The 20,985-nt window shown below is 38.2% G+C and overlaps 3 protein-coding genes across 9 annotated transcripts; 1 reads left to right on the top strand and 2 right to left on the bottom strand.

Annotated features, from left to right (window-relative positions):
• Positions 1-570: 570 nt before the first annotated feature.
• On the top strand, positions 571-3,501 carry LOC113656142 (pepsin A-like). Its single transcript, XM_027167205.2, has 9 exons — positions 571-635; positions 905-1,046; positions 1,194-1,311; positions 1,450-1,568; positions 1,907-2,106; positions 2,326-2,439; positions 2,868-3,012; positions 3,110-3,208; positions 3,344-3,501. The coding sequence occupies exons 1-9, from the start codon at positions 583-585 to the stop codon at positions 3,485-3,487; spliced, it is 1,134 nt and encodes a 377-aa protein (XP_027023006.2). The 5' UTR covers positions 571-582; the 3' UTR covers positions 3,488-3,501.
• A 2-nt stretch (positions 3,502-3,503) lies between these two features.
• Positions 3,504-5,770, bottom strand: LOC113656141. Of its 2 annotated transcripts, none has more exons than XM_027167204.2 (6): positions 5,506-5,770; positions 5,121-5,423; positions 4,855-4,957; positions 4,564-4,673; positions 4,395-4,438; positions 3,504-4,263 (listed from the first exon to the last, which is right to left on the bottom strand). In XM_027167204.2, exons 1-6 carry the CDS (start codon positions 5,543-5,545, stop codon positions 4,102-4,104), a joined length of 762 nt encoding a protein of 253 aa, XP_027023005.1. In that variant the 5' UTR covers positions 5,546-5,770; the 3' UTR covers positions 3,504-4,101. The 2 variants fall into 2 exon arrangements, with proteins under 2 accessions (XP_027023005.1, XP_027023004.1); XM_027167203.2 differs by having other exon boundaries at positions 3,504-4,266.
• A 154-nt stretch (positions 5,771-5,924) lies between these two features.
• Positions 5,925-20,283, bottom strand: LOC113656139 (zinc finger protein 335). 6 transcript variants are annotated; one of them, XM_047799838.1, is made up of 29 exons: positions 19,882-19,900; positions 18,615-18,715; positions 18,313-18,511; positions 17,923-18,190; positions 17,699-17,773; positions 16,754-17,431; positions 16,513-16,653; positions 16,217-16,381; positions 15,669-15,930; positions 15,361-15,538; positions 14,961-15,073; positions 14,765-14,783; positions 14,508-14,645; positions 14,034-14,110; positions 13,779-13,939; positions 12,646-12,863; positions 12,225-12,324; positions 12,028-12,116; positions 11,643-11,923; positions 11,358-11,496; positions 10,395-10,601; positions 10,141-10,283; positions 9,522-9,661; positions 9,311-9,411; positions 9,130-9,216; positions 8,025-8,108; positions 7,076-7,141; positions 6,862-6,967; positions 5,925-6,591 (listed from the first exon to the last, which is right to left on the bottom strand). In XM_047799838.1, the coding sequence occupies exons 2-29, from the start codon at positions 18,674-18,676 to the stop codon at positions 6,467-6,469; spliced, it is 4,422 nt and encodes a 1,473-aa protein (XP_047655794.1). In that variant the 5' UTR covers positions 18,677-18,715; positions 19,882-19,900; the 3' UTR covers positions 5,925-6,466. The 6 variants fall into 6 exon arrangements, with proteins under 6 accessions (XP_047655794.1, XP_047655798.1, XP_047655799.1 ...); XM_047799842.1 differs by lacking the exons at positions 18,615-18,715; positions 19,882-19,900 and adding an exon at positions 20,128-20,283; XM_047799843.1 differs by lacking the exons at positions 18,615-18,715; positions 19,882-19,900 and adding an exon at positions 20,128-20,283 and having other exon boundaries at positions 18,313-18,524.
• Between the last annotated feature and the right edge of the window lie 702 nt (positions 20,284-20,985).

Raw genomic sequence — 20,985 nt, forward strand, 5'->3', positions numbered from 1 at the left:
ACCTGTGAGACACGACATGTTTACATTACATTTACAGCATTTGGCAGAAGCCCTTATCCAGAGCAACGTACATAAGTGCTTAAATCTCTAACATTGAATACATTAATGCTGGTTCACTAGGTTACATACTTAAGATACCATGAGTTTAAAACATTTGTTCAAAGTTACAATGAAAAAGTGTCAAAAGGTTTTTTTTGGTTTTTTTTTAAATGTACCAACATGTAGCGAAATGACAAATAAAGAAACTTGAACTTGAACTTGAAGTAAGCATAATGCCAGCCCTTTATTGACATTTGATATAATTCCTTAATTTTATCAAATGTGTTCAGTTATCACAGTAAGGAAGGGACCCGGTAAGTTTGATGTTCCAAGATTAAAGCCAAAACATTCAGAAAAACACATATGAAAACAATTCCAGTGACATACTACAAGATAATCCTACATATCATACACCTAATCATTCTTTTATCAGCTGGAAATGGAAAAGTAAAGGAAAGAGACTGTAGTAGAACAGTATAAAAAGCATCAGGTCTGCATGTGTGTGTTTGTGTGTGTGTGTGGTGTCTCATATCGAAGAAGAAAATGAAACAGATTGTGATCCTGTGTGTGTTGGTGGCACTCTCGCAGTGCATCAGGTAAGATGTGACATATTTTAGAAGTATTATACTGTACATTAGTATAAAGACTAAGGCTTTGTATTATTATTTAAAATGTCTGAACACTTGATTGTACTGTGCGATTTACATGTTACTGAGAATGAGGATTTTACCTGTGTGTTGATATATGAGTACAGCGTTTGAGTTACATACTGTATTCTGCTTACATATTCGAATTTCTTCTTTTCTGCCTACCTTGTTTTCACGGTTTCTTAGACATTCTGTTCATATAATAATGTATGGTACAGGGTAGAGTTGATCAAGGGTAAAACTGCACGGCAGAGGCTGCAGGAGAAAGGCCAATGGGAGGAATACAGGAAGAAATATCCTTATACCCCCTGGGTCAAGTTTGATCAGACTGCTGAAGAGCCCATGACCAACGATGCTGATGTATGTTTTACCAGAACCAGGTTTTTGACTTATGACTTTTCTTTAATTTACCGCTCAAGAAATATATACAGTATAAAATAACAAACAGGTTAATACCACATTGACTATAAAAACCACTGTTCTGACATGTATATTTGTGCCTTTTAGCTTTCCTATTATGGTGTAATCAGCATTGGAACTCCTCCTCAGTCCTTCACGGTGCTTATGGACACAGGCTCATCTAATCTGTGGGTGCCGTCGGTCTCCTGTTCGAGCCAAGCCTGCCGTGAGTTTTACAATATTACTGTTACATTATATTATTATTAAATATTAGTTGTGAATATGTAAAGATCTCATCACTGAAAACCATCTGTCCATGGGGTCTGTTGAAATAGAAACTAGATAATGCGTATTTTTTCTCTAGAAAACCATGATCAGTTCAATCCACAGCAGTCCAGCACTTTCCAGAACGCCAATGAGCCTATCTCTGTGCAGTATGGCACCGGCAGCATGACTGGCTACATGGGATATGACACTGTGACGGTAATTATAATTTTGTTGACAAAACAAATCATTTAAACTCTTTCCGGACAATAAAGGAAATATATATATTGTCATTTTGAAATTATTTAAAACACCAATTCATCTTAGAAAGGAATGTCTTGTAAAGTAAATTCCTGAAAGTTGATTGTTGATTAAAGTTGAAAATTCAGAAAGTCATGTTTATCTAATACAATTTACAAAATTATGTTTGTCTTGAAACATACAGATATGTCTTGGGGTATTTTTATCTGAGTGAAATTGCAATATTGCTTAAAGTCAAACTTAAATAAGTGAATGTTATGACACCACAGCATGAATCCTAAGCTGCTGTCTTGTAGGTTGGTGGAATCTCAGTGCAAAATCAGATCTTCGGACTGAGTGAGACTGAAGCTCCCTTCATGGCCAGCATGACAGCAGATGGCATCATGGGTCTGGCCTACCAGTCCATTTCAGCTGATGGTGCCACTCCTGTCTTTGATAACATGATGAGTCAGGGTTTGGTCTCCCAGGACGTCTTCTCAGTCTACCTGAGTAGCAAGTATGGCAATCCCTAATACAGCTTTTTTTCTAGTATCCAACATTTATGCAAAATATTACTAAATTCCTAGCAAAATTGTCATTTAATACTGCATACTGTTTAGGTTTAAAATGCTAAAACTCTAAAATGTAAAACATCTACAGACAAAAGTTTATGGAACTGTAATTTTGCCTAATATTGGTTTCAAGAATGTGAAATGGATCTGTTTAAATCTGTTAGTGAACAACAGGGCAGCGTGTTGTTCCTGGGAGAGATCGACACCTCCTACTACACTGGCGGCATCTACTGGATCCCTCTGTCTTCTGAGAGCTACTACCAGGTCACCATGGACAGGTAATCTGCAACATGCTATAACAAAGCTTTAACACAAATAATATTTAAAGTGGTCATATTTACTTATGCTGCAGTGTTAATACTTTGGCAATTCCTCTTACTCTTATCACTTCCTACAGTGATAAGGGAGGCAGAGTGGCTTAGTGGTTAGCAAGTGTTTCTTAGTCCTCCCATGTTGGAGGTTTGATTTCCTCCACTCTCTGTTCTTCCTGTGCTTCAGGGGTTTATTAGGTGAACTCTAGTTTCCAGGCTAATGACATACACCGTAGACCGATTGGCATCTCTAAATTGTATGTAGTGTGTTATTGCGCCCTTCTGCCTTGAGCCCCGAGTCCCCAGGGTCTCTGTATAGAATAAGTGGTACAGAAAATGAATGGATGGATCACAGTGAAATTAACCATAAGTGAGCTTTAAGTGATCTTTTGCAGTGTGACCATCAACGGACAAGTAGTTGCTTGCAGTGGTGGCTGTCAAGCTATTGTTGATACCGGGACCTCCTACATTATTGGACCAAGCAGTGATGTCAGCAACCTGAATGCGTATCTTGGTGCTCAGACCGACCAATATGGAGATGTAAGTAGATGAATAACACAAGTCTTTTCATCTTCAATGTAACTAGTTCAAAATGAGTTTGGGCTTTGGTGATAATACCAAAAATTTTTAATTGCAGTCTGTTGTGAGCTGTAGCAGCGTCCAGAGCATGCCTTCAGTTTCCTTCAACATTAATGGCTACGAATTCCCCATCCCTCCCTCATCATTTGTCTCCCAGGTATATATATGCCACTCTTTGTGACTTTACTTCACGGTCTTCACACTACACGAGACACTGTGTGATCAGTGTTTAATTGACTGGAGCTAGTGAACAGCCTCGACAAGTAATTCAATAACATTAATCTGCTTCTAGGGCTACAGTGGCTGCCAAACAGGTTTCTCAGGTGGCAACTTCGGGAGCAGTTTCTCCTGGATCTTGGGTGATGTTTTCATCAGGAATTGGTACACCATCTTTGACAGAGCGAACAACAATGTAGGCCTGGCTGAGCTGGCTTAACTAATGGCAATGAGGATGAAATAATAAACTTTTATTTGTGTCTTTTGCAAGTTAAATGTTAAAACCTGCAAGAGAGCAACTAAAATGTGCAAGAAAATAAACATATTATCATCAGAAATCCAATTGTTTGTGTTACTGCGAAAGACATTAAAGGCAAATTGACAATACTGGATCAACACATAAGTATCATATCAGGTGCCTTTTTTCTGATATCAACATTATCCTTCTTGTTCATATACTGTGGGGTTCAAAAGTCTGTTATTCTTGGATTTTTCATTTAAAATTGAAGAAAATCAGAAGAATTTTGAAACATTTAAAAAAAAGAAAATATATGTTCAATATTTTGAATATTTAATTTTCAAGACTATTTCTAGGTTCCAATTTGTATCATGTAACCTTTTACAGAAAGTCAGATTTTCCTCATGACTAATATAATCTCATCAACTGAAGCATGTGACAAGTATTAAAGCACAGGGTTCTTTTAAAAAAAAATCTACACTAATAGGCCATTGCAGCCTATGTAATATTTGAATACTGTAATATTTCAGTGGCAAAAATAAGTCCAGTAAACTACTCTAATAAAAACAATCAGATATCATGATTATTTTGATTAATCATAAAACCCCTGCTATTGTAGCATACTCTACAGTGTCCTGTGCTTTCAGCGCATTGCCTGAACCAGGTCCTGATGCTTGGATGTCCAGGTTGGCATATATGTTGGATGTTTTTTGATGGAGCTTGAAATCCACTGTGGTGTAGATGAGCTCCTGAGGAAGCTGCTGAAGAATTCAAAGACAGAAATATTATTATTAACCCTAAAATGTTTTGTGAAAGATATATCCTGGTGTTGCATGAATTGCATTTGTCCTAGGCAAGTGAGGATGAGTCAGTTAGATGAATCACTTACTTGTATGATGTTGGGCGCAATAGGGAAGCTTCTACCACATTTATCTGAAATCACAGAATACACTGTTTTAAGTAAGAATAATAAAAAAAAGAATGCTACCTATACATAAAGTCGTGTTCATGGTATAAAAAACAGGTGGATGTAACCACTGAATGAAATTCATCCCTACCTCTTGATTTCTTTTTAATGTAGACCACGGTCAGTGAGATGGACATAATGAGAATGATAACCAAGACACCAAAAATGGTTCCCAGTGTGAATTTCAAGCTCCATTTAGCACTGATCAAGTAACAGGAGTGAAGAAGTAAAACTAGACTTAATTGATAACAGAATGCATTGGTTCAAATGACTAAAGTCTACAGTACACCAGTGTGAGAAGTTTGGCATTTCTACCACATAGACTTTTATATGTATTGAATGTGAGTAAGAGATAATTGTATTATTTAGTGTTTGAGCTTACCTAGATATCTCTTGGTGATTCTCGAAGAGGTTGTGTGCTGAACTGACTGGTGAGATAGTCGTTTTTGGAAAAGCTAGTATTGGGTTCAGTTCAGTCTTACTCTCTGTAGAAAAATGCACAAAATTATTTAGAAAATAATAAAGCAAAAACCAGTCAACCTTTAAAATATATTGACATAGAAGACACTGGCAGTTCCTAGCCAGTTTCTAACTATGCAAAAGGTCATTATAGATAATCAAATCCAATTAAATTAATTAAGGCCTTACCAGATACAACTTGAAAATACTGGTATTTTTGTGCCCCACGGATTTCACATCTGTACATCCCAGTATCCTTTGCACGCAGATTCCAGATTCGTACATCAAACGTTCCAGAGTATACAAAGGTTTCTATTCTTCCTTTGTAAGCATTGTGTACGTATCCGTTGCTAGTAACAAAAATGATACACCCATTGCTAGTAAACTTACAACAGGACTTCTCTAAGTAATTGTAATTTGGTTGAAACACAAATCTAAGAAGCATTTCTCCAGTCAACTCCAGATGTACTTGTCCTTTTGTTGGATTTATACCTGATGATGCAGACAAAAAAGAGAACAATAAGATTTTATATCTTATCTATATATAAACACACAAACACACAAAATAACTCACCATTTGTGAACCAGAAAAGTAAAAAACAAACAAGCTTCATTTCAGCTCTCCACTCTTCCTCACAGATCCAGAATGATTCAGCTCAGTAAATAAAATGAGGAACCATGCCTTATGGTGGTGAGTGGCAGGATAAAAGATTCACTTTAAACACAGAATATTTGTCAACCTCTGGCACTACCTGAGATTACAGCCCTGGGGATATGATCTACTGCCTTACAGAATTATTATGCTTATAAAGACTCTTGAATAATGTTTCACAAAGCATTCACTATTACACAGCAGACCAGACATCCGGGATATGCCGAAGATATTCAATATAAGAAATTAACATAAAATAATTACACACATTAGAATATCCTAATGAGAATATAACATTAGCTTACGGAAAGTCCGAGAAATATGAATAGCAACAATTTATGTATTGTAGCTTTGATTTATGTGGAATTAGCTTTATTAATGTCAAAGCAAAAACCTCATGGAAATCATACACATGAAAAAAAGAACATGAATGAAAATGTAAACAAAGGCTAATTACTTCAGAACACTGCTTCAGGAAAACATGACAAAAAAAGACTGTAAAACTCGACCAGACTTCTAAAGTACATACGTATAGTACCACCAGTAGTCATTATGCTCTCTTATTCTCTACAGCAAACCAAGCCATCATTTAAATTGAATTAAATACAGAATTTGTATATATGTTTTTTTTTTTATCAAAGCAGAGTAGTTGGAGGCACAGCAAGATAAATCATGTTAAATAATTACAAGTCATGATTTGCTACTATGTACTTTCCCACTCTTTCTGTGATTGTACTTTACAGTATATACAAAAACAAAGAAACAAAAAATAAATCATCTGCACGTTGCTTTTCCATTATGGATACCAACAAAGAGTCGTTAATATGATCTCTTGAGCTTCATGCTCCATGGCAAGACCAGGCCATGCAACCAAGGAGTGTCCTTATTCCCCTGTAAATGTGATGACATCGTACTGGATGCCTTGCTGCTGCATCTGCTCCAGCTGTTCGGGTGTGGCCTCTGTGGTGTAGACCGTCTGACCTTGGGCCATGGCTGCATCAGCTACAGCTAGAAACAGAAAGCCACTCTTATTGACTTATATCACTAATTTGTCTGTTCTGGTGCTTCATCATTTTTGCATTGAGGATCTGATTCTCAAGATTCCCCATATCCACTGTATTTTGTCACTGGCAAAACATTCTGGTTTAGCTTACATCAATGTCAACAGATTTGGCTGATTGGGGAATTTCCTTATGCCAGGATAATTCCAAATACACTAACAATGATTTGTAAAGATTTTACATAAACAATGAAAGCAGCAGGTGGAAACGGTCATACCGGTGACAGCAGAGTGAGCAGCGGCTTCCAGATCCTCTGGGCTCACTATCTGTTGCTCAGTGCTGATAGGGAAGTACTGGATTTGTCCATTGTGAGTCACAGCGATCTGCACACACACACACAAACACACAGCACGTGAGGCTCACATGCACTAACAGTAAACTTACCATAAATTCAGTAACAAAAGTGTATCACGGTTGTTTTTGTTCAACACCTGCTGTTCCTGTAGGAGTGTCCCATCATGCTCGTACTGAATATGCGCGATCTGACCATCCTCCATCTGAAGAACAAAGGAACCATTTTTTATACAGATATATATAAATTTATATTTATATTTTTTTAGAAATAACCTTTAACCTTTACTATACCGGACACCTCACATCTTTTATTTACTGAACACTTTATTTTTTAAACATTTGATTCATTAATGTCACTACAGTATTTAATCCTATTATTCTATATAATATTCTATACCTTCACAGTTTGGTCCCATAAATGCCTTCATAACAAACCTTTATACCAAGTTGTGAACAACAGATCTATTTAGAATGTATAAAAAGCCCCTCTCTTAAAACCTATTAAAAATGGGTGATTAGCTCTTAAAACTTTCTCCATAAATGAGCAAGTTTCTTAAATATATATATAAGTTTGTTTTTATTTATATTGTATTTAATTAATTAAGAAACTTGCTCATTATATATCTATATACACACACACACACACACACACACACACACACACACACACACACACACACACACACACACACACACACACACACACACACACATATATAAACAGTCCATGTTCACTGAAAGATTATCACAGTGTCATTTCCTATTTTACCTCAGACAAGAAAACAGACTATAAATGAAAATGTCAAGAAGATTTCGGAACTATTTATAAACACTATCCTCAGTGCTCTAATTATAACTTTAAATTATTCATACAACAGTAAATCATATCTAAACCACAAATAAGTTAAATAAAAGATAAATACAAAAATTGCTAATTGCAGACTTCTATTCACATACAACACCTTGTTAGGAAAACTGTGTGCGTGTGTGTGTATGTGTGTGTGGCCCTTACATGTGTTTGCAGTTTCAGGAACTAGAACGAAGTGCTGCAGTCAACACTTACAGTTTACTAAAGTGCATGCTGACCTGAATGTGGTTGCCATCCGATACAACAACATATTCCTGTGGGATCAGGTGTTGCACACTGTCCTGCGAGATGATGTATTGGACCTGAAGGACAGAAAGGAGGGAATGTCCTTACTTACATAACAGCCATCGAGACACATGTAGCAAAGCTATGCTTAGATTCTGCAGCAATATAGAGGTATATAAAGTATACTGTTTCTAATATTAAATAATAATAATAACAACAACAATAATAATAATAACAACAATAATAATACAAAGCAGAATGATTTTTGTGACTTCATTCTTCCTAACTTGAGTATTTTGTTATCAGATTTTCCAGTCAGTTTGCTTCATTGCCAATAATCGCAATTTCCTCTTTTTAAAAATAACCAGAAATGTATTTAAAGCAACGTGTATCACCCACACACTAGGAAAGCAGCCTCTATGGAAAAAAAACAACAACAAAAAAACGGTTCTCAAAACAATCTACTTAAATATTGTGACTGTATGTGGAAGTGTAACAGAGAAATAAGGAAAGATCTGCTGAAAATTGATCAGTACAGATATAGTGAGAGACAGATATCACTGACATGATCTAACTCACTAGTTTGGAGACAAGGACATGTGAAATTCAGCCTTATACATTTTTAAACCTTTAAACCTTTTCATTTACATTAATGTATTAAATATTATATTTAAATAAAGGATTTATTTTTTTTGCTCAATGGTGAGGGAAGCTAACAATTAAAATAACCGTTAGTCAATTTGGCTTGAGTCATATTCTGTGGTATCTGAGAGCCAACACTGCATCTTGTCTTTCACTTATGATTTTCCTGACAGTTTTATATTACGTATTAAATATTACGTTTTATATTACGTATTTAGTTTTAAATAATGAGAGAAAGTAAACAAAAATACAGAACAAACTACGCTGTTTGAATTACTGGCCATTTATCCATTTATTTAATAATGAAAAGAGGTAACATTTTCATTTGTCTCCCTTCCTTTTTGAAAGTATGCAAAAGACCTGATAATAATTAATTTTGGTTGTTCTGACGGTCATACCCGTGGCACAGGAGACTGCACAGACTGCTTCTATAGAAGATAAGAAGAGAACAGTCACCTCTGTCACCTGATTATCCGCCGTCATTAAGTGTTGCACTGTCTGGCCGTCTAATGTAGTTATCTGCTGAATGTATGCAGCGTCCTCCTGACAAGGAAATCATGTATTAATAATAAATCATTATTTATTATGATAATCATTGCGGATCATCACTGTCACAGTAACAAAAGTAGGGCTGTACCTGGTCAGAGAGAGGTTGTTCCTGGGCCACTATTATGTGCTCTTGTCCTAAAGCCTGCTGCAGCTGCTCAGGACTAATCACAGTCTGACCTGCCTGTAATGCTGTCACACACATACACACAGTGAGGGGACAGACTCATGTTTAAACAACATGCTAAGACAAAGATGATGAGATCAGACTCAGACCCATCAGATGTGTTCAGTCTACTCACTCTGCAGTGTAGCCAAGGCCTCCTCATCACTGTTCACTATAATGGTCTGCTGAGAGCTGCTGGCCCTGGGCTTGCGAGGCAGAGGGTCTTGCGTGTGTAGCCTCTCCATGTGGAACTTCAGATGGCCATTCCGGTTAAACCTGAACAAAACACACACATTTTAGTGGTTTGAAAGAAATATGCCGTAATTGTGAATTTTTAGTATTCGCTGCTGCTAGCCTTATATCTTATAGACAAACTGCTTAGACTTAAAGTGCTGGTACAGAACTTGTCCATCATCGTAGAGCTTGGAACATAGCAAATGCATAAAAAAACTAAGATCTGTCAATCAATCAAATCCTTGCTGTTGTGCATGGAGGAAAAATTTATGAGATACTTTGTGAGAAACTTCGGTCATTATTCATTTATTCATTAATTCAGTTGGTGTAAGACATGCAGTCTGGTCCTGTCTATTGTAGGTCACCATGCAAACACAAATTACATTTCCCTTAGCGTAAAGAAGTGTGTTAAAGTAAATACTCTTTCAACATTCTTTAGAAGTTGGGAAAAAAGAAGAAAAAATCAGAAAAAAACTGCTCCATCAAAATATCTGGGTCACTGTATAGTCTCTAACTCTCACCTCTGTCCACAGACATCACATGAGAAAGGCTTCTCATTGGTGTGTGTCATCATATGGCGCCGCAGGTCCTTCTTGTTCTTGGAGGCAAAGCTGCAGTTTGGACATTTGTGAGGCCGCAGGTAGGCATGCATAGACATGTGGGTCTAGAGGGAATAAGCAGCGCATGCTGTTTGTTGCAATAAAGGATAGATTCCTTTTTTTCCATCTCTAACCTTAAACTAAAACATTACTAGTTTTCTAAGAGCATTTTCTACCTTAACCTCCGGCCACGATGTAGCAGTGAATTCACAATCAGGACATTTGAACGTGTTGGGGTCCACGTGTGCCCTCTTGTGGTTCTCCATGTCGGAGCGTCCGTGAAACGTCTCCATGCAGACCCGACAGCAGAAACGCTTGGTGTTGAGCTGCTGGGGTTGGGGAGATGAGCTCCTGGCTGGAGAACCTGGGGCTTCACTACTCAGCTATAGAAGAGAATTGCACATTAAAGTCTAGAGCACAAACCATAGACTCAACACTACATATTCTCATTCCAGTGTCATGCTATAAAAATGTATTTGATCTCAATACACAATACACACAAAATGTTATGATGTATTTAATTAACATTTAATATAATGATAAATGTTTTTAAATAAAGGGCATGCTGAATATTTGACATTTTATATTAGGATAATTATATTTTCTATGTATAATCAATCCCCAAAGTGTTAAATTGTTAATTTTTTCTTGACAATAGATAAAAGTGTGACTGAAGTCATTTATTCAACCAGTAAAACAAAATGTGGAACGTTGGACATTGCATGCGCTCAACACTCTCAGCATTGCTTACGTAGCTGAGGAGGGACAGGGCTGACGCTGGATAAGAAAAAAAAATTCAAAATGGCTGACAACACTCCATCTTACATCTGTATGTAGTAGATAGTTTAGATTTCAATTTTTAAAAAAGGCTAGTGGTGCCAAACTGCATGCATGTGATGTCATGTGCCACTTTCTGTTGGCTTACCAAAAAAAATTGAGATCCAGTTGAGATTACAATACCCTTCTAAAATTCACACATTCCATAGCAGAGGACATAGTGCATAGTGCAAGTGTGTAGTATCATTTGGGACACAGCTTAGGTCAAGATACACTGAAGCTGTTCGAATGGGACCGTGGTGACTCGGCACCTCAATCCTTTAATTAAAGTTATTTAAAAACACTCAAGTTGTAATGCTCACCTCCACTTGCTGAAGCACACCATCAGTCAAACTGGAGCTCAGGTAGAACTTTTCTTTGTGTTCTTTCAAAGATGTAGAGAGAGAGACAGTCTCACTGCTTACTTCCACTGTCTGATGATCGGCTACACTCTCCTCCACACTGTGGCCACACACAGAGACACACACTTTTTTTTAAAAAAAAGTCACAAAGACCAAAGTGGTGAATGCAGGGGTATTTTAAACATGTGGAAATCTGTGAAATTCTATAGAGTTACTACCACATACTTCACAACTAATCATTAATACCTATAAGTTGTGGCAGTGTTGTGAATCTCCTCAGCAGACTGTTCCACCACACTAAACTCTCTGGCGGTCTCGTAAGCGCTGATGGCAATCTGTGCAAATTCCTGTTCTCCTTCTGCTGCCTCCTCCTGAGTCAGCGCCTCCTGCACGAGGGTCTCCCCATTCTCAGTCACATGATAGGTCACCACGTTCTGTGGCTGTAGGGATGGGTCTTGACCTGCTGCTTCTGCTGTGACCCAAGAACCTGCCTCCAATGTCTTGCCATCTGATTTCAGGACAGCTACCTGAAAAAGGCATCGTAAATCACAAGACGCACGAGTTATCTTTCCAGGATTTTGAACACATAAGAAGCCATTACATCAAGAATGCACCCTCCGAAACACAGTACCTGGAGTGAATTTCCGACTAACTCTCGTGCGTTGCTCATGTTCAGGAGCAGGTCCAGTGCATTCTGAGCAGACAGATCTGATGACTCGGCTATAATGATAATAATCAAAATAAAAGCAAAACAGTTAACAAATAAACATATGGTATGTTTACAGTATGGAGGACAGTCATTTATGGAACATCAGATTCTATGTAGACCTTGTTCATAAATGATGGTGGTGTTTCCCAGTGCATCCTGGGACACAGATGCACTCCCCATTGGCTCCATGGTTTGAAGCGTTAAAGGATCCACAGTTACCTGATGAAGAATGGGCAAGATTTACGGTGAGTAATACTTCTAAATGTGTAATACACAATTTCAAATACTAAGGTTAAATATACAAATACTGATCTAACAAAATTTTATTCCATTAATATATATAAAATGTATTAGTATAGAACAGCACTGTGAAATTTTCGATTCTTCCAGTCTTTAAATAAATAATATTGCTGTGGAATAAGAGGAATACTTCAAATAATCAACTGCAGTGTGGAAATGCAAAATTAATGACACAAAAATATGTGGGTAATATACTGTTACTATACATTAACCACTCAGTCAGTTTATTTGAGGACTCACAATAGTGCTCCCTAGTGTCTGGCTCTCGTGCTGTTGTTTGAGTGCTTCTATCTGTTGCAGAGTGAAGAATGGTTTCCTACGTCTCCTCACTGGCTCCTCAGGGTTAGACTCACACCACTTTTCGAAGGCTTCAGGGTGACGGCACTGCATGTGCAGCCGCAGGTTCTTCTTGTGCTTGGTCATGAAGTGGCACATGCTACAGCAGAACGGCTTCTCTCCTGAAAATCACACCGAAAAACCAACAGTCATTAGATCAGGACAGAAATCACTTCGACATAGTCATGACATTAATCGAACTAACAAAGTTTTGGCAACTAAAGCATGCATCTTCAAATTTCTGAGCAGTGATTATTAAAAAAAAACACAAAAAAACAAAGAAAGCCACACTCTTAACATGAAATTCATGCTAAGAAAGTCCAGAAGATTTCCTCAAGGCTAGTGTACGACATCAAATCGGCATTTCTGCTCACTCCGTCAATTATCACTTCTTTACTTTAAAAAGTAGTTTATCGAAGTATTTACTTTATAGCGATCAACATAGCTACAGGAGTTGGTTAAACCGATAACAGTAACCGTGCAGTTTGAAAATGTAAATACATCATAAAATGATAACTAATGTTAGCTGGCTTTCATAGCAGTGTCAGTTGTCTTTCCCAGCTTGTAGGGGGAAATATATATATATATATATATATATATATAGTGTGTGTGTGTGTGTGTGTGTGTGTGTGTGTGTGTGTGTGTGAGACATGCAGCAATACGATCACTACTACCTTAAAAACAATCTACAAAGACAAATATATAAAAACACATACTAATTAACTAGCACAAAAAATGGATGGAAAGTTGCCATGAATCTCTTTGCTATGATGCATGATGGGTTTTTATAAGCGGAAGCTTGTACCCACTTATAAAACGAATCAATATTCCATGTCATTGGTGTGTAATTTTGTACCCTTGGAAAATAACAGTTTAAAATAATCAGATTTTTAAAAAATGATGTTCAGATATACATGTATATAAAATGCAGTGCAAAATAATGCATCTCAAAAAAAAATGTAAACAATATTACGCTACATTCAAAAACAGTAAAAGCACCAAAATCATTTGAGGACTAAGCCTAGATCCTCACTCACCAGTGTGTTTGATAGCGATGTGAGACACCAGGAAGTCCTCTTTGCTTGTGGAGTACTTGCAGTAGTCACATTTGAAAGGCTTGTCATTGGTGTGAGACAGTTGGTGGTTTAGAAGTTGCTTTTTATCACTACAAGTGACCTCACAGAACTCACATTTAAACCTGATTGAAGAAAAAAAGACAATTATATAGTGAAAAGCTTCAGGTTGAACTGGACTGAAATTTGACGTAGGAAAAATCCGAAGTGGCAACTTACAAGCTGTTTCCGCAGTTATGGATGTGTGTGAGCAGATGCATTTTGAATGTATAACGCTTCTTGAAAGACTTTCCACACTGCAAAGTGCACAGAATAAAAATAAGGTCCTGTTAGGCTTCCATTTACTACCATTTCCAAACACAGTCACAGAACATGTCAGGAGTTTACAGGAGTAAAAATTTGACTCTTCAAGGTAACAAGCTAAAAAAAATCTAATTAAAATACCAGAGTAAGTGAGAAAGCTTTTTATTGAATTTCTGAGCACTACCAGGGTGACAAATCATAAATCCTCTCATAGGAGCTTTATTCCTGGTTTGAGAAGCCCTAACTAGTGAACGAATGGAAACAAAGTATGCATCTCTTATACTAAGGAGTAAAAGCCTCTCTGCTCGTTCACTCATACTTTGATGTGTTAAGTCACATGTAGTTGTGCGCTCTTAAAGACACCCGTTATAGCTATACGTTTTATCGTACCTTATCACACATGTGTGGTTTTTCCGAGCTGTGTGTCTTCATGTGCTGCGTTAGGCGTTTCTGCATGGGATAAACACGATGGCAGATCGGACACGGGAACTCGGACACCTTTGGAATCTGGTGAGAACCACCGAAAGACTGCCATCATGTTAAAAGCTGATAGTGACTTCACAGTTTAAAATAACACAAAAACTGAATTTGAAGCTCAAAATCTGGCACTGTGGTTTAGAGATCAATCAAAAAACAGTAAATCTTACCAGGCCTGTCTTTTTACTCCTGAGGTGAGAAAAAAAAGAGTATGTCAGATAGAAATACATAATAATAATAATAATAATAATAATAATAATAATAATAATAATAATAATAATAATAATGATTACCTCCGATCATAAATCTTTTTAAAAATAAATGTAGACAATCTTTCAGTGTTTTCAGCACCATGAGAAAACTTACTTCTCTTTGTTGTGAACTGCAGAATGTCGGATAACATCCTTCTTGTAGACACTGGAATAGTCACAGACCTCACACTTAAATGGTTTGGTACCCTGGTGGTTGAACATATGCTCCTACAACAGATGGAAGGAAGGCTTTCACTGCATTGTACTGAAAACTGAAACTCTGTACATTTCTGAACCAATCAAGTATGAAGAAGCTCTAGAAGTTGGTAACATTTCAAACAAACTCTAGACAAAAGATCCATCTTTGTCAGATGACCACAAGCCATGTTGCCTTAGGGGAAAGCTAAACTCCAAAAATTGGTTTAAACGCAGCAAAATTCGGCTGAAAGTTGCTCTTTCCAGAGCTATGCAGAGTAACAGTTCTCTCTGTGAGGGTAAAACCTTAGAACCTTTACCTTAAGTGAGGACCAACGTTTACAGCGGTAACTGCACTGCTGACACTTGAAGTGTTCTGGATCGTTGCCCTCGTGAGAATCCACATGAAACCGGAGGTCCTCTTGAGACAGGAAGCGTGACCCACAGATCCAGCAGTTATGAGGTCTCAGCAGAGGCTTGAGGGTTTTGTAGTACTTGCTTTACATACAAAAATCATGTCATGTTTGTTGGAATATGTTCATGTTCTGGCTGATGAATTTAAGGTACAGTAAATGCACTGATCAAACCTAGTTCACGATGAAGGAAAGGTAGGTAAGTGGGAACTTACTTTCTGTTAATATATTTTTTATATTTGTTGCGTAGAAAACGCCTTGATGGTCGCCCGCGCTTCCGAGGGTAGAACTCCTCGTCATCAGGGCCGTTGTTCGATGAGGGGTCTTTGTTTTCTGAATCTGATTGGCTGACACCTTGTTCTGCAGCACAGCCATTAGATATTGAGACGGATCCGTTCTCTAGCCCAGAGGAACTGGCCTCTTCAGGAGCCTGGGAGTCTGTTTCGGTGCTCGACTGAGACGCTGAGACTGCTGTTGCTGTAAAGAAGAAACTTTCCTTTAATGACAAAGACATATTCACAAAATATGGTACCTTGAAAATAATAAACAAACATTTTACAATTAACTAGGTTATTAACTCCTTTACTATAGTGTTAGGTGGCCATGTAGAGAAAAACCCAAGAAATAATTAAATTACATATCCGTGTTTGCTGCTATTGTCATAATGAAGCACTAAGACAAACAGCACTTGGAAAGTATTACTTATAAATAATAAATGTGATATTGAGGAGCACACAATCATGTTATTCTGTTACTCACAGACCTGTGTAACTTTGAGGGAAGAGAAATTTACGGGGCGGGCCCACCATCCTGCGAGGTCGCTTCAGTGAGTTAGAAGAGAAAGATGAAGAGCAGGAGGCAGGAGCTGGTCGTTGTGTAGGAGGTCTGGCTCTCAGCTGTTCATCTGCTGGATTATAGTCACTGTCCTCTGAAAAATAAAAGAAATACATTTACAAAGTTAAATATGATCAACCAAATGAAATGCCCTGTACACATACAAAATCAGTAAATCGATAAGAAAATTCACATTTAGATACAGAGCAGAAAATCAACACCCACCTTCAGGATCATCAATGGCACCGGCGTCTATTATGTCATCTTCGTCTTCCTCTGGTAGTTCTTTCTTCGTCTTTGCCTCCAGCTGTGCCAGTGTCTCAGACTTTCTTGGTCTTCCACGTCCTCGCTTTTTAGGAGGTTCACCTTGGTGACAAAAATTACCCGAGGATTACAAAGATAGTAATTTAGTCATTATTTTCTCCCCACAGGGAAATGTGTTCAAGAAATGTTCAGTCCTCCTCACCTGCAGGTTTGAAGTGCCGATCTCTCATGTGATTGATGAGGGTGTCTTTAGAAACACTTTTATATGGACACATCTTGCATTTGAACTGTTGCACAATGACCACCTCCATCATTTCTTCAAGCTCAGCCAAGTCAGGAGCCCTGTCCCCTGGCCCTGCTGCCACTCCGGACTCCACTACTCCTCCATCGTCCTCCCTGGGTGCTGCCTCGGGCTCTGGAAGGGTGGAGTAAGTACCACTGCTGCTGATGTACGGCCCAGCTTGGCTTTCGCTGCATTCGATCTGAACTCGGAGATGTGAGCCAGCTGTGTCAGCCAGTGAGTGCCGCACGGTGCCATCATCCACACTGCTGCTGTCGCTACATTCAACTGCGCCGCTGCACTCAGCCACGTAGCCTCTCAGCGGTTCCTCTGATTCATCCATACCATAGTCTTCAAACTGGGACTGACCCGGATCGCCTGTCTGATCTGGATCTGGCCGACTAATGCTGCTGCTGCTGCTGCTACCGTCCTCATGCTCACAGTAGTCGGAGTGGCCCGGCTGGTCAGGCTGCAAGCTTTCTGATATTCCTGATAGGTCGGCTTGATCTAAGCAGGTGGAGGTAGGTCCGTCTGACAAGGCTTCAATAGTGAGGCGACTACATAGTGCCGAAGAAGACATCTGTGCCACCATGGGAGCTCCTGCAGACAGAAAAAAAGATTTAAAACGTATTTTGGCAAACATATCAATTAAGAAAACCCATAGATGACTTGGGCCAATAACTACTTAAGAGTCGATTAGTTAGCAAAAAAGGTACAAAATGTAATCTGCCTCATTATATGAGGGTTAATTAAAACAACTAAACTCCCATAATCACTTAATTTACAGTTAGGAACTGAATAAAAGTTTTAGACAAAAAGACACACTTCACACAGCCTTATTCCCATAAGAATTTTTTAAGTGCTCACCATCATCAGGTCCTTGCAGGATCAGATACTGAGTGGTCTCTGCATTGTCATCTGCACTTGTCACTGCAATACATCCTGCAGATCAGGGAATGTTTTTAAAACATTGTATAATAACTTAGAAGACATTTTTTGCCAAACATTTTTTTTTATTTTCTAGAAAAGCTTAATGTTCTAGTCTGGTCTAGATATAACTTGATAAGACAATAAGACAGTTTTTACTTTACCATTCATTATATCAGGTCCAATGGTAGACTCAATTATTTTGTCAATGGCAGAGCCTAGATCTGAGGAGGTGGAGGCTGTTGAATCGGACACCATTCCTCCTTCAGATACAGCACTGGAGTGCACGAGGACCTGAGGTGACTCAGAAACCAACACTGACTGTGTGACTGTTGACACGCTGGAGACACTGGTGGACTGTGCGACAGAAGAGGAGTCTGGGAGATGGACACCACGCACATCTGTACTGGAGCTGGTCTCTGGGATAAAAACCTACAATAATAACAGCTCAATAAGCATATGAAACACAACCATAGTGCAAAATATGTTTTCTGAAAGTAACCAAAAGACATTTTTAACTATATATTTTCTGTTAAACTAACAACTTTTCCTACCACAAGGCCCTCGGAGCTCTGTCCAACATGGCAGTCAGACTCGGGTGCGAGGGCAGGCAGTGTGGCCGTGTCACTGCTGTCTGCGGACATGGCTTCTGATGACTCCATTGCCATACCACTCTCAGATGGCTCCTCCATCCCTGAATGCCCCACATCACTGCTACTCTCCACCTCCATGTCCTCCGAATCCATCTCGGTTCTGGAGGAAGAAACTGTACGTAGTTTGAACAGTGCAAGTCTGTGCTTATGGTCAGAATAGGCTGTGTTCATGACACCTTTGTGTTTATGGTTTTACCACGTACTTGTGAGCAGTGCTTGGATCATATAACCATATCTGCTTGAAACCCTCGCTGATATGAAGCATTGTTAAGATTCATCTGTTCCCTGATTTGCATCATCCTCACTGGTCAAACAGTGAAATTAAATTCTGAATAGATCACGGGTTTAAACGATAGAGGGGTTGGTGACACAATTTCATTGAAATATTCAAGGGGAAATTATACATTTTTTAGGAGGGAAAATTCACAGTGTTCGTTCATCTTAAGTCATTTCGTTTTGATCCTGTTAAAGGTCAAGGTGGACCCGAAGCCTGTCCCAGGAACACAGCATTAGTACACCTTAGTCATAGGGCACTCATTTATACTTAGGAACAATTAAAACATACCATAGAAAAACAATAATACAATGTTTCTACACATTTCTTTTTACGGTTTGGTAACTAAGCTAACGTAATAACCTGACCTAGTATAATTTCATAAAAAGATTCTAAACTTTCATTTTAATGAACACCACACAATAAATGAAACTAAAGTCCAATAAACCAAGCTTTTCTCCTTTGTTTATTATTTTTTTTTACCAAGTCATATTAAAACCAAGAGTCTCACATCGAGCCTAAGTTTCTCCTTAGGTTAAACATTTCAGTATCCATTTGTATATAGAAGGTTGATTTAAAATGACCAGAATTTCTCAGTAACTTCAATATACAAGGACAAATATTCTGTCCAAAGAGACTAAATTGTGCTTAACATTGGGACACGTTAGTAAAACACACTCCCACTTTCCTCCTCGTTGCATCAGAACCTACAAACAGACAAAAAAGTTCAAATCAACCAGCAAAGTAACTAATAGATCAATTCGAAATAAACCTGTACTGAACGACCAGTATAAAGGAGTCAGTGTCTCTCACACAGTGAGCACAGCACCAGCCCTGTCACTGACATTAATTACTGTTACCAGCTGCTATGCTAACTGCGAGCCTATATTAGTCACCACAGCCGTGTAAATAAACCGTGTTTAAAGTGACTTCGGCGTTGATTTCATTCACTATAGAAGACAAATCTTCACGCAGATCAATTAATTAATTAGCTAGATGTGATATTCTTCCCACAAACTTCGTGTTAATGACAGAAGCACGAGAGGAGGCTTCTTGGTTAGCAAACACGAGTCAATATTCAAGGACAGCAAAGAAGGCCATTTTGTGTTTGACGTCCCTAAACGCAGAGAACAGAAATACACCAAATTAGCTATTTGATTTATGAAGTATGCTTTATGCCAACGGAATACACGTACACAACACGCCAAACTGCGACCACTCGGTATACCAGAGTGCTTAAAATGGGGAAAGCTGCCCTGCGTCCTGCCTGCAGCACGACGCCATTTTACAGCCTCGGTTCTTTTCCACTCAGGCAATGTGAGAAACTGCTCAGGGACCTCGAGGGCCTACATGAGACACAGACCGTCCGAATTTTCCCCCTGAATAAAAAAATGAAGCCTAAACACGAGGAAAAACTTTAGACTCCAGACATTTTTCCTTACCGTGAATACTCTTCAGCTTTGATCCTAGTCCTCGATGCTCTTAAATAAACAGTCGTTTGTAAGCGAACCTCGCTACTGCTTTCTAGTCGGGCGCCATCAGTATTTCCTTGCTTCCTGTTGCAGCGAACCGGTTCCTGTTTATCTGAGACAGGCAGCACAGCACAACAGTGTTTCTCTAATGAAAATTAAACCGTTTTTTTGTTTGGAAAAAGACTATATAATATAGAGCTAGTTTACACAAGTCTATAATATAAGTGCGCATTAAATATAGGTTTATATTTGTGTTCATTTTGGCAGATTAGAAGTAAAGGTTTCTGAATGGCTGCTAATTCTTTTCAGTTCAGGGGAAAAGTTCTTCAACTTTTTTATAAGGGTCAATTTTAATAGTACAGAATCCACCAAGTAAAGATTTGTAACTTAATGTATAAAGATACATATTATAAAGTCAAATGACAGTTTGGTGCCTTTGATTATAGGAATATACTTTTTTTTGAGTTAGTGTTTGGATTAAACCCATTTACTTACACGAACCAGTCAATCAGGTGTAATGTTTACAAGACGTCAGTAATATAATACATTTTATAATGGTGCATTTCCACTGCTGTAATTACATTAAACAATTACATAAAAACCCCTTGGCGATTGGTCACATACACAAGGACTGTAAATACCGAGAATTAACATTTAAGTATTAGGCTTTAATTCATATATTTACTTTTATTTTATCCTGAAATTCAGTTGAGATTCAGAAATCTGCTTACCTTATATACTAAGATCCACAAAAAATAGAAAGGATGTTTAAACTGAGGATAATAATAATAATAATAATAATAATACCACAACAAAATGTCACAACAG

Source organism: Tachysurus fulvidraco, chromosome 14, assembly GCF_022655615.1.
Source record: "Tachysurus fulvidraco isolate hzauxx_2018 chromosome 14, HZAU_PFXX_2.0, whole genome shotgun sequence".
Classification (NCBI taxonomy): Eukaryota; Metazoa; Chordata; class Actinopteri; order Siluriformes; family Bagridae; genus Tachysurus; species Tachysurus fulvidraco.

Bases quoted from the DNA above. Each gene is read 5' to 3' on its own strand.
- LOC113656139 (XM_047799838.1), bottom strand. From the start codon at position 18,676: ATGCTTCATATCAGCGAGGGTTTCAAGCAGATATGGTTATATGATCCA. The intron at 15,931-16,216 runs GTCTGTGAGTAA...TCTTCTTTACAG, and splicing joins CTTCCCTCAAAGTTACACAG to CAACAGCAGTCTCAGCGTCT. The intron at 13,940-14,033 runs GTAAGTTGCCAC...TTCTTCAATCAG, and splicing joins CATAACTGCGGAAACAGCTT to GTTTAAATGTGAGTTCTGTG.
- LOC113656141 (XM_027167203.2), bottom strand. From the start codon at position 5,545: ATGAAGCTTGTTTGTTTTTTACTTTTCTGGTTCACAAATG. The intron at 5,424-5,505 runs GTGAGTTATTTT...CTGCATCATCAG, and splicing joins ACTTTTCTGGTTCACAAATG to GTATAAATCCAACAAAAGGA. The intron at 4,439-4,563 runs GTAGGGATGAAT...CTGTGATTTCAG, and splicing joins CATTAAAAAGAAATCAAGAG to ATAAATGTGGTAGAAGCTTC.
- LOC113656142 (XM_027167205.2), top strand. From the start codon at position 583: ATGAAACAGATTGTGATCCTGTGTGTGTTGGTGGCACTCTCGCAGTGC. The intron at 1,047-1,193 runs GTATGTTTTACC...TGTGCCTTTTAG, and splicing joins CCATGACCAACGATGCTGAT to CTTTCCTATTATGGTGTAAT. The intron at 3,013-3,109 runs GTAAGTAGATGA...TTTTAATTGCAG, and splicing joins AGACCGACCAATATGGAGAT to TCTGTTGTGAGCTGTAGCAG.